The sequence below is a fragment of the Linepithema humile genome, chromosome 4 (assembly GCF_040581485.1).
Source record: "Linepithema humile isolate Giens D197 chromosome 4, Lhum_UNIL_v1.0, whole genome shotgun sequence".
NCBI lineage: Eukaryota > Metazoa > Arthropoda > Insecta > Hymenoptera > Formicidae > Linepithema > Linepithema humile.
Genome location: NC_090131.1, coordinates 5,391,706 through 5,408,480, shown reverse-complemented (window position 1 = coordinate 5,408,480; position 16,775 = coordinate 5,391,706). Strand labels below are relative to the sequence as shown.

General features: G+C 41.7%; 1 protein-coding gene across 7 annotated transcripts in view; it reads right to left on the bottom strand.

Moving 5' to 3' along the window:
* Positions 1-394: 394 nt before the first annotated feature.
* Positions 395-16,775, bottom strand: part of LOC105671886 (serine/threonine-protein phosphatase 2B catalytic subunit 2) — a 118,058-nt gene continuing 101,677 nt past the window's right edge. For 4 of the 7 annotated variants that reach the window (XM_012366407.2, XM_012366408.2, XM_012366401.2 and 1 more), the window contains 4 exons: positions 9,172-9,256; positions 8,878-8,975; positions 8,364-8,579; positions 395-7,757 (listed from right to left, as the gene is read on the bottom strand). In XM_012366407.2, coding sequence (XP_012221830.1) covers positions 8,386-8,579; positions 8,878-8,975; positions 9,172-9,256 — 377 coding nt within the window. In that variant the 3' untranslated portion in view covers positions 395-7,757; positions 8,364-8,385. The remainder of the gene's footprint in view (positions 7,758-8,363; positions 8,580-8,877; positions 8,976-9,171; positions 9,257-16,775) is intronic. The other 3 variants (XM_012366402.2, XM_012366405.2, XM_067353398.1) reach the window with 2 other exon arrangements.

Sequence of the window (16,775 nt, the reverse complement as noted above, 5' to 3'; positions counted from 1 at the left end):
GCTATTTGAGAATTAATACAGTAAATGATGGCGCTTTCGCGTCGGAGTTCGCCCGTCACTCCAGCATCCTCTTAAATTAAACATAATTCTATTAGATAATTAATTATTCTAGCCTATAAGAATAGAAGCTTCAAGTTTAACTCAATGAAATAAATAATGTAGGAAGTAAATATTATATGCTTAAAATATTTTCAGTATATTAACAAATATTAGATATCTTTTTAATCTTTAACAAATAAAAGTATCTTAATTTGTTTCTGTGAAATAATATTTATAATTAATAATTTAATATTTTTGCAACAGTTCTTTTGTAATATTTTCTAGTAACAAATAAAAAACATAAAATAATAGGTGCACAAAGGAAGTGTATTGAAATAATACGTAAAACATTAAATTCGTGGAAATTATAGACTTTATTTTTAGAATATTCTAAATATCATAAAACAACGTAAACATTCACAACAGATGGGAATAGGGTGTTATTTATAATAGTAATAATAATGTCATTATGTTACCGTAATAATTAATCGTTACGAATATATCGTCATGACGTATTTATAATTATGTATATAAGTAAGATTTTCTTTATTTATTTTTATAATAATTACTCATTGTATCTCTCCACACGACAATGATAATTATAATAGTGAAGACGATATCAATAATGATAAGAATCGTGTAACGTTAACCATAATAATGATAATAATAATAGTACCGATGCGTCTATATACGTGTCATGTATATGTATATATAAACAAATATAATATATATTTATATATATATATATGTATGCTTATTCTCTTAAGAAGGGAATAGAGTCACAATGACGCTAAACAATGTATGCGATGCAATTTTCGCTTCTTTTTTTTTGTCGTTCTCCTTCGCGATCAAGAGTCTCACTTCTATAAAGTCGTGTGTTTTTTAGCCAAAGATCTTAGGAGTAAGTCTCGTAATAGTAAGTAGATAATAGTAAACGCATGTATATGTACAGTTCATTTTTTTATCGTTGAATACTATTCTTCGAATGCCGCGAGTAATATTAATAAGTTCAATTAGGGCTCTCGCACGGCGCCGACTCGCCCGATGGATGTGCTCCAAGGATTCTCCGAGTTTTCTCCTTTTCTCTCGTTTCACGACACAGTGAGCGGAGTGTAGAGACAAAAGAACGCATGCGAGGAAACTAAGAGTATTTTTTTTCCTACACGTAGCACCCAAGAAGAGCACGCACGTTTAGGAAACCAGGTTTGCGATTTCTAAATTTCTACAATTCTAATTTCTAAATCTGCGCGTCACACTTTGCAACGAAATGCAAAGGACAGTATTGAAATTAGTTGGACGCGATGGGCTTCGATCAACCCTGTTGTCTCGAAGACTCTCGACCAGCTTATTTATCGCAAGAACTTCGCGAAAGATTTTTCTACAACACAGGAAGGTACACTCGGCAAATTATGAATAGCAGAGCGATCGAGAAGCTCTAATAGCTTTTCCAGTCAAAGTGTTTCTCTCGAAGATACTTTCGCTTGAAAGCTCGGCCGTTTGAATGCCAATTAATTATAATTTGTCGATCTTCTACTTATCAGCAATAAATCTAATTACTTTCTTAAGTCTTATGGCCCTTCGTCACGCGAGGATGGCGAAATACAATCGACCGTCCGACACGCCGTATCTCCAATTGGATGAGCCACTCGTATTTCCGATGCACTATATTTTCCCGTTCGATTTTCAACCAAATTCGTCCTCCATCCATCGGGCGACGTTCACATGAAAGGAACGCAATCCTCAATGTGTGTTCTTGCAGCCCATATTCCGGGCGGCACACTCCGCATGACGCGCGCAATTCGGGAATTGTTTATTATGTAAAACGCCAGACACGATGCTGGCAGAGCGTAGAAAATAGATCTAATTAAACGACACACTATACAGGTACAGTTATTAAATAGGGAAATGTGACCACGCCGCGCTTGCAGACCTTTGCCGCGAAAAAAAATCGGAGAGAGAGAGATGAAATAAATAGTTCAAACACACTATATAGAGAGGTATCCTGTACGCTCGAACTCCTCGACCGATGAGACGCGCAATCGAATGTGGCGTAGCCGAATGCGGGGATAATGAAGAAACGCGAGAATCTCTTAATAGCTTTACGTTAACGACGATACACGTTAGTGTAGCCTACAAGACCGACTCTTTCTTGGGACACGTTTATTTCTCAGTCGTTTCGTTAAAGAGAGCGTTGAGATATCTCTATCTTTCGCGCATCATTTGCAAAAAACAATCGTGCGAGTGATATGCAGGCAAACGTTGCACGCCTTAAACAGTTGGGTCCACGATGCGCGCGTACGATACGAGCCGGTTGTACCAACGTCGGTTAGCGAACAACTAAATGAGCGGTTAATCACGCCTATTGCTAGAAGCTTGATAGTTTGCAAGAATCGAAATGCACAAGAGGGATCCGTGCGAATTAAAGCTTCGTTCTTTCACACGCGCGTCTAATTTAAGCGGCGAGAAGTTCCAAAGAATGAGAAAAAAAAATCGCTAACTTGCTGTGGTGCAGCGAGCACCTCCGTACACACACGCTCTCCACATGCCCATCTCAAAACACATTATAACCAGTATGGTTCCGGTGCTTAAAACTCGATATGTACATATGGTTCAACGATGTAGCTAGCCGATCGCAAGCCGTCAGTAACAAGCAGCCAATGACATTTAACGATAGTTACAAAACAATCGTAACAGTACGATAACATACCATATAGATATATATACATACGCACACGGGCATGTGTATGTACATACATATACACGTATCTTCTCACCGCCCCTTAGCGATAGTACATGATAATAATCAGTCGTAACAGGTACATAAAATTGTTTCTCGGTGAACCCGAACTGGTTACGTTCGATGCGACTCAAGAGGAGTCTCCGAAAATTCTTTCTTTTTTTTTCTTTTTCATAGAATATCACTGACGAGAGAAGGAAACGATCCTGGAGAGTGCGCAAAGGAACTCGTAGTCTCAGCGACAGCAACAACAACAATGATAACGTGAAGGCGCGCATAATGCATTAGGGTGACACAAAAATGCAAGTTTCCCAGCAAAATCGTCTCGCTTCGCGTCTTAACTGGAGAAACCTACCGCAATTCTACTAACCGCAAATTCTTAATTATCGCGACTATAATTGCGAAACATCGATATTTGAAAAATTTTTGTAACAACGAAAAATCAAACTGAGCTTGAATTTGACAAGGTTTCTCTTTATCAATCGATTCCACGCGAAAGCCAATAAATATACACGTAATGAAAGTGTGCTGTCGAGTTCGCGTGTAGAACGCAACGTAGCCACGAAAAACCACACACAGTGCTTTAACTCAGTCGCATGGTACGATACACTTTGCTTGCTCGCGTCATAACGCGTACATGTAGGGCGACCCGAAAACTCACGTATATATATGATATTAAGATCTACAAAGGATACGACACGCATATTTCTGTCGGCACGACGCTGTATCCAAATGAATGAGCAGACGTCCGTACGCGTTGATGGAGTGATCGCATGCTGTCAGGTCGTTCTATGCGGGATAAATTATCGAACCGAGGTATAATGCCGCAGCTCTCTATACAAAAAAATTTATTCGATTGTGATAACTCTGTGAATTTACGCTACGCTAAGCGGGGGAAAAATATGAGAAATCTATTACTTCATCATGCTACGAAATGTCACCGAGAGGAAGATCTTTTCTCCGAAAGAAAGAATGACGGGGGCGTGAGAGGAAATTGAATTTACAAAATACGTTGCAAAGAAAGAGAACAATGTTGGAGAAGTGCGATTATTCAAGTGTAAGGTGAATCGAAGCGCGAGTTGATTTGCGTAAACGGTTTGAGACGTCTAAACAAGGCACAAGTCTGTTATTCGGAAAATGTATGGTCCATGAGGGTGGTTCGTGCATGCGAAAGGGGAAGTCTTTTAATTAATTCCTCGCGCAGTTAATTTCTCCGTTCTTATATTAGCGCGTTCACAGAACAGATCACTTTTACAACCAAAGACAGACGGGAGCGACTTGAATCGCGGATTCTGGATCATCATTATCGTGTCACCCTCGTCGTATTGTAGCGCAAGTGACGATCGTAATTATGAGTATCGACGTATATATCATACGCGCATATATTAATTTGACCCGCGTGTCGTTTTATTAGGAATACTAAACAGCAACGTTGTTTATCGTGTACATAAAAGAAAGTACGAGAAAGTCGAGATAGAATACATTATTCAGATGTAAAATTCAAGAGAATGTAATTGCCATTGGGATCTTTCTTTTCTTGAGTAAATAATGAATTTTTTCTAATTGTATCTTCTCTTACGTACACAATGAATGACGTCACTTTCCGGTACATTTGGAAAATTGCTAGCGCCAAACGTATGCGCTTCGTGATAGCGATAGTACAAGTGATAACGGTAGTAGCGATGATTGCAACAGCGACGGTAATGATAATGGCAATAATAAGATCATAATTAAATGAGTAATATATATAATCATCGTAATCATAATGATTGTTGTAATATCGGATAATCAACACTATAATGTATATGTATACACGTGAGAGTGTACAGGATATCCCGGAATTATTGAGGTTTCTTTCAGCCGGGAATTCTGTAATCGATTTAAAATCAAGTCATTTTTCAACAAAAATATTGTGAAAAATATTGACAACTTTCGAATTACAAGTAAAATAAAGTTAAAAAAGTTTGAAAACATTCTACATTGTTCCACCCAGTTTTGAAAATTAAATTCCGAAATATCGATAATATATTTATGGAAATTTTTACCAAGAATAAAATTGTTGAGGAAATCCACGGATGAAAGCAACGGCAATAGCTTCAGGATATCCTGTACATATCGTAGTGTTCTTTTTTTTATATATATATGTATATTTATGTATATTTATATTTATAATTGTGTGTATATTATATTATATATTTCATTATTATTTAACACATTTTTTTGTACAAGTAAATTAATTAAGAATAAGTACAACTTGGTAGCAAAGAGAGATAGAATTATTATTCACTGTATATTTTATATCATAGTGAGAAGAGAGAGATATATATATATATATCTTATTTCATTTTTATTATATAATATTCTTTTATTACTTTTATTATGTTTCAGATCGTAATTCTGACAGTGCCGCCGTTCGGCTTCCGGAGAATGCTTTCTGTCTCGAATGTCTCATCTACACTCTTTCACCTTCCGGTATATCCGATATGATTGTGCTCGCGGTCCCCCGCGCTGTTCGTCGACGCTGAATTCAGTTCGCGAAACTCGCGAGACGCGACGTCCCGATTTCTAGAGAAGAGGTAGAAAAAACAGCGAAAACGACGACAAAATCCCGCGACACGATCGCGGGCGATTATTACTATAAATATTACACGAGAGACGAGTAGCCGTTCCCGATTCTGATTATCTTCGGGACGTCAACGTGCGAGGGCATATTAAAGCACGTGACAGCGCGGACGATCGAAGCGGAAGGCGTCTCGACGATCGCGTTTCCACACGAAACGATTTTTTTTCCTAACTCTGTGGATTTCTCTCTTCGAAATAAATAACACGCAAAGATGCGATATCCAACGCGAACGCTTCTAAACGCGTCGTCGTTTTGCGATACGATTGCCGATTTCATCTCTCGACCGTTCTGCTCTGCTGTCGCACACCGACGGAAAGAATTCAGGTTGCGATTGGAATAGAAACAACGGTTTAAAATAATAGATTAATGATTTTACACGCGTAAGATGCGCGTTATCTTCCTTTTCTTTAACTCTGTACTACCTCGCGTGTTTCTTCAACATCGTTATGACCTACTATCGGATTTTAATTTCGTGCCTATTGGCCGAGTTCACGCCCGAGTAGCATATTACGATCACCCCACGGGCTTGCCTGCAATCGTTGCAATTTGCAACGGCTCTTTCTGACAAATTTGTGCGACTAGCTGGGGCGAGAGATATGCATCACATGTCTAAACGAGCGTACGTGTCATCATCAGTTTACCGTTTTATGCGTGGATTTCACGTCCCGAGCCTCCTCGAGATTCTTGGCATCTTGTCAGAGCATACTGTTATTCTAAAGTATCTCGTTTTCGATACATGCAGCTCTAAACCTCCATCTCTACGATATCACAAGATATATAACAAAACGGAAGTTCAAAGAGAGATCACGAATAATATTTAGTATACAATATTACGAGTGGGATTTTTATGATGGATTATAACGGATCGAATAATCGTTGCTTAATTCATCTTTCCAACTTAACAGATAATGAATATCTCGCGTGTTCCTTGCTAAGATGCGCGCTGTTCAAGAAAATTAAGATGCAACGAAAACGAGATTTCTTCTTTGATATCGCGCGACCGAGAACGTTGAATGGATCCTCGGAACAAAACGGCCGAGACGAATCGCGCTTTAATGAATGCAGTTGGAAAAGATGCTCGACGTACACCTCTTTCGCGCGTCAATTATTTCGTGCGATCGTGACGGACGTGTGCACGCGCGGCAGCGAAACACGGTATTTCGGATTACATAATGAATAATTAATAATAATGATAATAATAATAATAATTAATAATATGTATAATATTTATAATATTTATGTATATTAAATAAATTCTCCGATATTATGTATGTATAACTTACGACTTAGCCCTATGCCTAACTCGACTTAAGATTTAAGTAATCCCACCCCGTGACGCGGGGGATGCTCCATTCGCGTCGTCCAGGGCGGACACATCTTAAGAACCTAGTAAAATCCTAAAACCGGAAGCTCCGCCGTGACGACAGGCCAGCTGCCTCTTTTGTTTCTTTGGCGGAGACCGCTCGTCCGTTCTCTCTTTCTCTCTCTTTCTCTCCCTCTCATTCTCTCTCTTTCACACTGTCTATGCGATTCCTCTCATTAGACAGACGCAACCGCGCGCGAGCCGTCTGTTCCGTCTCTCTCTCTTTCTCGTTTTTCTTTTCGCATCGGAGAAAAAAAAAAATAAAAGGAAAGAAAAAGAATGGCGTCCAGGAGAAGAGGAAGGGTTTTCCTCGCTGCTGCGTGAACGTCCGATCTGACCGACGTGTAAACGGATCTATGAGATAACATCGTTCTAACGTTTATCGCTCATCGTCGATATGTCGCGCGCGCGTACGGACACCGAGTCGATTACCCGCGAAGGACACGCGGGGCAATTGTACGCGCTGGTGAATGCTGGGAAGAGGAGAGAGCGAGAAATTGCGATATAGGTGGAATGAGCAAAAGGTGAGGAGAAGGGAGGAGCGAAGGACAATTGCACGAGCGGTCGGAAGAGAGAGACCGGGAAACATGACGCGCGCGCGCGCGCGGCTCATCGCAGAAGGGAGGCTAAACACGGTTCTCGTTCTGCTCGCGAGTAAAGTGTACGCGAAAAAAACGGAGGCAGATCCTCGGAGAAGAGGAGTCCCACTAAACGTCCGACCGAACGTTCCTTGATGGTCGTGGCGATCCTCTTTTCCTCGGCTGGCTGCTGCTGCTTTCTTCCGCTATGCGCGCACTAGGACCGACGACAGTGCGCTCGCTGGTAACTGCGTCAACGAAAAATCGCTTCGTGTCCGCGTTCGTTCGTTTCTGATCTTCCTCTTGCGATGGCAATGGCTTCTCCTGACTCTCTGTTGTAACAGTCAGGGTAGGGGGGAGAGACGAGCAATGGTTTGCAAATGATAGCGCTGGAGTCTTAGGACCCGTCTACGCCATCTGAAAGAGTTCGATTAATTGCGGTTAATTGCTCGTAGCACAATATTATTCTACTCTCTATAGAAGGAATGTTTTACTATTATCAACTAAATTTTTTAAATTAATTAAAACTCTTTTGTGACGACAGATCAAAAATGCAAAATATTATTCTCTTCTGGGAGTTTTTTTATTATTATTAATTAAAATTTTGTAAATTAATTAAAACTGTTTCGCGACAGTATAATCAGATGCAAAATGTTACTCTATTCTAGAAATTTTTTATCGTTATTAAATTATATTATTTTTCGAGTTTTACCCCTAGTTTTTTATATAATTAAAGTAACTTAAAGGAAATTAAAGTACAATATTTTGCCACATCATGTAGAATAAAATTAATATATAAATTATACAAAGTGGCAGTTAAGAAAATCATGTTACTAAAAATTTACAGTGCGCTCCTTGTGCGCGATGTTTCGAAAGAATTAAACTTGTTAAGAATTTATTGATTAAGAGATGGCTGGCAGCGCGCTTTCTGTGAAATTTACAGGAAAAGCGGACATGAAGGCGTGAGAGGCTTTTTCTCCGTCTCTTGACATTTAGAAATCTGCGGGTGACTTGGACGCGTACCTTGATTGGATATATGTGGGGCTCACGATTGCGGTTGCGGCGTGTTGTGGTCCCGCTTGTCTCCCGCAGGAGGCGGCGGCTTTGTCACGGGTTTCTCCTCGTTCACTGGCGTGGGTGGCGCGTCCTTCCTCGGTGGCATTCTTTCGTTTATGGCGTCCAAGCCCTTGGCTTCGGCGAACGAAGTGATTTTGTGATTCGGCGAGAATCCTTGAAGAGCTAGACGGAGCGTAAAGGAGAAAAAATAAGTAACGTCAGAATGCGGGGAATTACGAAGGTCCATTAAACTCCAATTTATTTTCTCACGATCACACCCTGTACTTATGTTTATTACAAAGCACCACACGTCTGCGAGAAAGAATAATAATAATTAAAGTACCCTGCGTTCTATCTTTTTAACGTGCTGCAACTATAAGATAAGAAATATGCACAGTCGATCGCAATTTTCAATACGAGAGTGAGCTACGGTTTCTCTCAACGGTAATATTATTACGAAATAATACTCTAAAAGTCTCACCGTTTTTCAGGGAAGTCTTGCCGCCGGATAATGCACCAAGCGGTAAAGCTCCAGTCGGCGTCAAGCCCTTCAACTGCAGCACGCTCTCGCTCTCCTCTCTGTGAAACCAGAATTAAAATTATAATATTGCGTAATAATTACATTTTTAATAAGACTGCGATTGTTAACCGCTTTTCTCGCAATGCCACTATTTTTAATTAAAATTTGATATCATTATTACGATTATTAGAATTTCTAAATCAGCCTGTATTAATTATCACGACTTTTTATGTATCAAAGTGTGCGTTTACTGACCTCAGGACGGAGAAGACACGCGCCATTTTACCAATGGCCCTAATCTTGTTTCTGATGACTTCCTTACGTAGATTAGCTGCTGCACCTATAAATACGACGGACACATTTTATAGCACATCGTATGATAACAACGGAATACTAGCGTTCTATATCATCCAGCGACGATCGACGCGACGAGAGCAATCGATGGCATTTTTTTCATTTCCGCTATGATAACATAAATTTCTCCAGCGTAATATTAATTGAGAACGCAAAAATAACGCGACAGTCATTATAACAAATTTTGAATTTCTGTCACGCGTTACATAAACCGGGTAACGAAATGTTTTCGCATCAAAATAAATCAGTAACGATGAAAATATTGGTCGATTAAATTACAATGCGTTTTAATCAAGAAACTTGATTGCTCCGCCACGCCGTCGGCCACCGATTTGCCTCGCGTTCGTCGTCGCGCTCGCAAATCACCTGCGATGATTCTCGCCGTCGTACGTTAACTACTACGTTATTCATACCACAGAGCGCTTACCGGCGGGTATTATATTATTAATAATCACTCGTTATTTTCATCGGGTCAACGCCAAGACAATCAAACTACAGGCAAGAAGTACTGTGCGCATCATCGGGCGGGGTCGTGTAAGCAGTCGCGCAATCAGAACGCGCGTGATACGTCGTCGCATTCACAGAGAAGCACGCACTCTTCGCGTAACCGCGATAAAAAGCTGTTTGCCTCGAAAGTTGTACGAAAGTAAAAAGAAAAACGCAAGATATTGATAATGCGAAGAGTGCGCGCGGTTGCGAACGCGAGCGTGAGTGCACTAAAAGCTGTGTAAACGTGCGTAAATACAGAGTGTATCGCAAAAATGCTACGGTGTCTGCATGTCTGTCTGCCTGTGTGTGTGTGTGTGTGTGTGTGTGTGTGTGTGTGTGTGTGTGTGTGTGTGTGTGTGTGTGTGTGTGTGTCTTTGTTTATTTATATACTTCGGCGCATATCAAGATACTGCGTAAACCTGATGCGAGAGAAAAAAAGAGGCATGCACATGCTGGACAAGCGCGAAACGTACGCACCATCGGTCACTACAAACTCTTATCGTTACCACTTCCCCTTGGCAATCGCTTGATACTTTGAGATTCATTGTCGATGCGAAAGAGTTGCCGCAGGAAAAAAGGAATAATTTCAATCGTGACAATACTCGTCGTGATTGAATTAAATTGTTCTCGTTATATTTCAATATTTCCGCCGTGCTGATCGATTTATGCGCTCAACTGCGCGAGCATTCGTTCTTCACGAGCAATTGTTTTCGAAGCAATTTTTAATTTAACGAAGAAATTTTTTATGGAAATTTGCGTCGAAGCAACTCTTTCGCATCGGTTTATCTGTTTGCTCGTTAATTGACGCAGCGGTCGAGCTTGCCGCTCGATCGATTGTATAGACGGTACCTTAACGAGGAACGGAGGGGGGGAAGGTTCATTCGTAGCGCCGCTAAAATCTTCCGTTAGCGGGAAGTGCAGAGGAGACAGATCTGGCGCTCCTACTTTTCATCAGAGCGCTAAAGTGGCTTGCACTTTTTATCCGCGTTAAAAAAAAAAAATGTATTCGTGGAAGCTTCGATGGCTGGCGGCACTTCGCTTGGAGAAACAACGCAGCGCTTCTACGGCAGTTCTGTATATTATTTCTGCCCTAATCGCGCGATTTTTATCCTCGTATTTCATCTCGTTCGGCAAAAAAAAACCCCGCCTCTGCTGATTTCCCGGTTAAATCGGACGTCGGAAAAAGGCCGTGCCAAAAATATCGACGTCGTTTCTCGCCGCGCGTCGACGCAACGCGACGCGCCGAAGTATCGTTTCCGCGCGGTTCCGGTTCTCTAATGATTTACGGCGCGGATCCGCAGTCCTTAGGCCGCTGTCACGATGATGTATCGCGCGATTTGTCAGTCCGCGGGGGAATACGGAGTTTCAATCTCTCCCGTTGTTCGCGGATCTTTGACCGTGCGGCGGACACTTCGCTCTCGGAAATAGCGGGACGTCACCGAAACGGCTGATCGATAAACGTCACGAAGCGACGGAGATTATCAAGAGGCAAGGTCTCCCCGCGCGATTCGGAATCGGCGCGGTACGCCGCTGTGTGATTGATCAACGAGGATCCCTCAAATAACCGCCGGGCTGCTGGAAATATCACTAAGATTGCATATCACGAGTCAATTAAACATTTCATAATTAACCGGGATCGCTATTGGATTAAACAGCGGCCATTTTGCCTCTATCGAAAATTATTCGATGCACAATCCCGTGTAATCCAAAATCTCGCACCGTCGCCGAGATCGCCGCTCGTTTATGCGATTCCCAACTACATATATGCGCGAGAAGCGAGACGTCGTCGCGCGGGGGAGCGAGAGTATCAGATTTATATCCGCAATTTTCACGTAAGTAGATTATTTCCCCTCGAGTTTATTACCCGAACGTTATATCGCGCGCGATTTGCAGATTCGAGGCGATCGGCGAGAAACGATTCGCATCGGTACACCCGTCGCGACGCGAGCAAGCGATTTGTCGAAAGTGCCTGCTTCTGTCGCGCGGGAAATCGATGAAGTCGAGCATGTCAAATATTAGACGTTCGGCCTTCGGAACGAAGAGCGCAATTTCGCAGCTCGCCGAATTCCGTGGCGATATAACTTTCACGACAGTAATTTCGAATGCAACGGTAGTAATTTGGGATTTGGGAAAATTGCATCCGCGACATTTACGTGCTCGCGTCGCTTTAATAAAAAATACGAAAAAATTGAGGAAAAAAAAAATAATAAATCACTCGTACTCGTCGAGAGCCAAATCCACAAGAAATGTCGAAGGCTCGCTCTTCGATTAAATCGCCGAAATCCAACGATCGGACAGTTGGTCTCGGAAAACGTCCTGCGCTTAACAAACGAGAGGATGCGGCACAACAACGACGTATACACGTCAAACTACAAACTTATACAACAGATCAAGCCTTTTGCTCTCTATACATTTATGTGTCAGCGCACGGTTACGCACACGTAACTAGTCGCAACGGCGTCACCGCCGCTCTCTCGGAGTCAGCGGTAATTCGAGAATCGAACGCTACGGATGACGCAGATCCGCAATAGCGATTCGTGCAATAACAATAATTCGGGAGAATAGTTTTCGCGAAAAGGGGGGGTGGGAGAGCGGACGGGAGTCTCGCATTTAGTGAAAATAAACATACATACAGATTATCGCGACTCCGATATCATAGAACGTAACGATGATATGTTTATGCGAACTTTGGCGATTTTCATTACATGTTGTTATCGTATCGTATGGCACAAACTGCATATTGCAAAACATTCGAATGCATTCGGGGCTGCCGATCCGGCGCAGATCCGTTGATTGGAAATTCTCGCGAATATTCTTTTTTGACGTTAAATGCCGAACGATAACACCGATATTGCGAACTCTCTGCGCGAGTAACGGAACGTTGAATTCACGACCGCTCTAAAAATGGTGGGCTTGTAATGATCCGTGTAAATAATCAGTGCCTGTAACGCGAGCCGATGTTATTTTCGAGTGCACGCCGTTGCGACAGTTGTCTACCGAGCTAACATTTATCAAAACGCAGTCGAGTCTGGCACCGAGTCTCGAGCATGCGGAGGCCCGTCGTACATCTTCGAGATCATGATTTCTTACACATTTCCACATCATCATCTCTAATGCAACCTTAATGCGACCACTCGTCTCTTATAAATATAACTAAATACGCCTGTTGGTTTTCAAGGCGAAAAAAGAATAAAAAAATTAATTTAACATTCTTGGAATATTAATCAGAAATTATTGATGAAAGAGTGCTACTTTAATGCACTCTCAAATAAATATAATGTTTTATTAGTATCAAAATGAGAGAATTTTAATTTTAAAAAATTACTTGCTACTCTTTAAATTAACCACAAAAAAATAATTCTTCGAGCGATTCAATCGACCTGATTCGATTGCGATTCGTCTTCCTTTTCGTGAACCTGTGCTCAAAACATTATAGCGCAGGGCTACTAGTGCTCTATCGGGTTTCCCAAAAGCAGTTTTAGAAGCCGCAACTATGCCTTCGAACCGACTTGCGAAACAGACGTGCATTGTCCGAATTTTTAATTATGCTCTTTCGATATTGCGACATAAATAATTATTATTTCACACATAATTGATGAACTTGTCGCTTCTTGTTTCTCAATTACACCTCTTTGATATATATTATCTCACATGCGATGTTTAACACTGATTTCCCACGTGAGCATAAGACCGCAGACAGGCAGATCAAGTCGGCTCGAAATATCGAACAATCTTCCGAATGCAGGTCGGACATATCGCTCACGTTGCAACGACGGGCCTTCGACATTGATCAAATCATAGGCGCCGCCGCGTGACAACCTCGAACAAACGCTCTCTCTCGCCTTTTAGGAAGGATGCGACGTCTATGTCACGTGGACCGTTCGTCGAGAATAGGAAGGATCGCATACCCAATGGCGAACATTTAATCCTCGGCTGCCACATTGCAGCTGAATTAAAAACTAATGATTTCAATTCACTTCAGATTTTAGTGAAATAAAAAATAAAATTGATCTCGTTTAATTTGTCAACGCAAAACGCCGTTACTCTTCGGCCAAAATTCAAGCGCAGCAGCCGAGGATTAACAAAAACGATCGAGCAACGCGACCGAGCAATCGGAAACCATTGGGTGCTAGACATATTCCTATTTGAGGACTCTGTTCGAATCGTGGACAACTGCAACCGGGGAACTGAACGCCGCAGCACTAATCAATCCCGCAAACCGAAACTGGCGGACTCTTCGAAATCCAACCCCTCCAACTTCTTAATCTCACCCTCCTCCCCTGCCGGAGGGGTTGCGGCGGCTGTTAACGAGGTTTATCGCTCGTTAATGCGAATGTTAATTCGATCTTAATTCTCTCCACCGCGGAGGATTATCTTGCGTTTCGTAATTACCGTAGTCTCATTACGCGGGCGAATCGAATGCGGAAGTTTACTTCCGTTAGAGGTATCGCACGGTTAATGTACTCGAAAAACAAAAAATCCGGAGAAGAGAAAACGGCGTTGAGTCCCCGCGGGTTCGTCGTTCACGGCCGAAAAAATAGAGATAGAGATAGAGAGAGAGAGAGAGAGCAGAGGATAGAGATAGTAGTGTGTGTGTGTAGGTCTTACTCGCACTTTCAACAGAAAAAAACTCACCGTACGCGATGGTAGGTGGGGTCGTGTTCGGACCGGACCGTCCGGATTCACCATCGGGTTTTACCGTGGCGGCCATGGCGCGCCCATGGTGTTCGGTTTTACCGATGGTTGAGCGTAGTGGACGTAAGTAAAAGGACAGAAGTAACCAACAATGTGAGAGCAGCGTCAAATGCGGCCGAAGAGAAGAAATAGAGAGTGGCGGAGAGTTTGGTCGGTTCGTTCGAACAACAGCCCGTACGGGAAGACGTATTGGTTTTTTTTAAATTGGTTTTTTTTTTGGCGGATGGTTGTTTGGTTGGTTGGTTGGTGTCGGTGGTGGTTGGTGGTGGTTGGTGATGGTAGTGGTGGCGAAGAGGTGGTTGTAGAATATCGCGCAAAGGAAACAACACATAGAACAGACAAGAAAAGACAAGTGTGCACAGCATAAGTGGCATTCAATGAAGCATGTGCGTTAGACGATATCTATTGTCGATGTGGTTCTTTCGTTCCTTCTTTCTCGGTTATTGATCATACGACTCTCGGTAGCGGAGCCCGAAACTTCTGCAGAACTTCAATTTAATTATTATTAAAGTAAAACGTAATTATTGAAGACGGTAATATTTAATGCTCTACGAAATTTCTTTTCCGTTTTAAATAAAAATTCAATGAAATTCCCCCACTAAGTAGCTTAATCCGCTACCGGAGTTTCTGAAGATCGGCAAAGTCGCTCGTTATACGTTCGCGAGAATGGAGCGCGTTCGCGCGCTATTTGTTACGAGAAAACAAAAGTATTTTTCTGCATAAATAACATTTACTCCCGACGTTTTTCGCGTAATTACAAAACAAGTGGCCGGGAATTACGGAAGGGGTTGCTCGTGTCATATTTTGAATTGATGAAAAAAATTCTCTCGCGGAACACACTTATATCATCTACGTGACTATGATGAACGGGGGGAAATGTTTCGCATTAAAATTCATTGCGTTGAAGCGGAATTCTACTAGGAATACTCAGTATTTTACAAAACGGACTTGAAATAATAAAATATGCAAAAATCACGAGAGGGACTTTGCCGATGTTAAAATTCCCGTAAACGAGTACAGACGCTCGCGAGTATTGCCGTCAAAGACGTGAATACTGTAAATATAGAGAAAATAGTTGATTAGTGTAAGAGAATGTGTGAGATTGTGATTTCGGCCTGCGTCGAAATTGCCAAGCTTAGGCGAGCGTACACAATTTATTTAGATGAAATTTCATAATGCATTTTAATATTAAAAAAAATAATAAATTGATTCATTCATTCGCGCGAGCACAAAAAAATATTTAACTATTAAAATATTTCAGATACATTTATACTCAAAATGATTAAAATCTCTCAAGTTAAATGCTTAAATTGTGAACAAATTGAGAAGACATTTTCACGTAAACATGTACGATCGTCTTTAGCAAAGCTCGACCATGTCAAAGATTACTTCGTCTCGAGTCGGAAAATCGACTTTTAACGTTTAAAAGATTAACGGCGAATCTAATTTAAAATTTCACAAGAGACAAGCTTCGGAAATGATTAGTCGTTCGTAAATCTGTTAGCGTGAATAGAATGGAAGTAATCTCGACATAATGCAACGATTACAATCGCATGTGAGATTATCATTGTGCGTGGCACAACGCTGCTATATAGAAGTTTCCTGGAGCAACTGTTTAAGAGAAAAAGAAAAATCGATTAATAAGTTTTCGCAGGATCGCTCGAGGATGCTGCCAGGCATCGTCCCGTCGACGAGCGGGACATCGCGCTCGTTATTACATTCATTTACAGCTGGCGAGTGCGATCCTGTCGCGATCCGCGCGGATATTAAGTACTAGTACGCTCGGTTAATCCTAAGTAAACTAAGTATACACTAGCATGCGCAAAAGAAAACTGGTAATCAAAAAATATAACGTTCGGCGGCTGGCGGAGACCGAGTTAAGTAAAGGATAACACGTACTCAACGTAATTCAAGAGATAACTTAAGCATAAAGACGATAACAAACGAGCAGATTCAGGGGTACAGAAAAATAGAGAAAAAGAAAACAGAAAGACAGAAAGAGAAAGAGAAAGTAACAGTGACGGTGAAAGAGTCGAGGTGTGTACAGAGGGTGAAACAGAGAGAAAGAGAGAAAAAGAGAGAGGGCTAGAATATAACATTAACGTAGGAGAAAGAGAGACAGAAAAATTATTGCCCGACGTTGGATGTCGGTTAGCGCGGAGTGATATTTTTCGTGGAGTGGAAAAGTGTGTCCGGCAGCGTTGCGCAACCGAGAACACGGTGCGTCGTGCGTGAACGCGTAGCACGTCTCGTGGAATTTTTCTTGAGATCGTGGTGTTCGTGTCGAGAGTGAGAGTAGGGTGAGTGGCGAGGGAAGGACG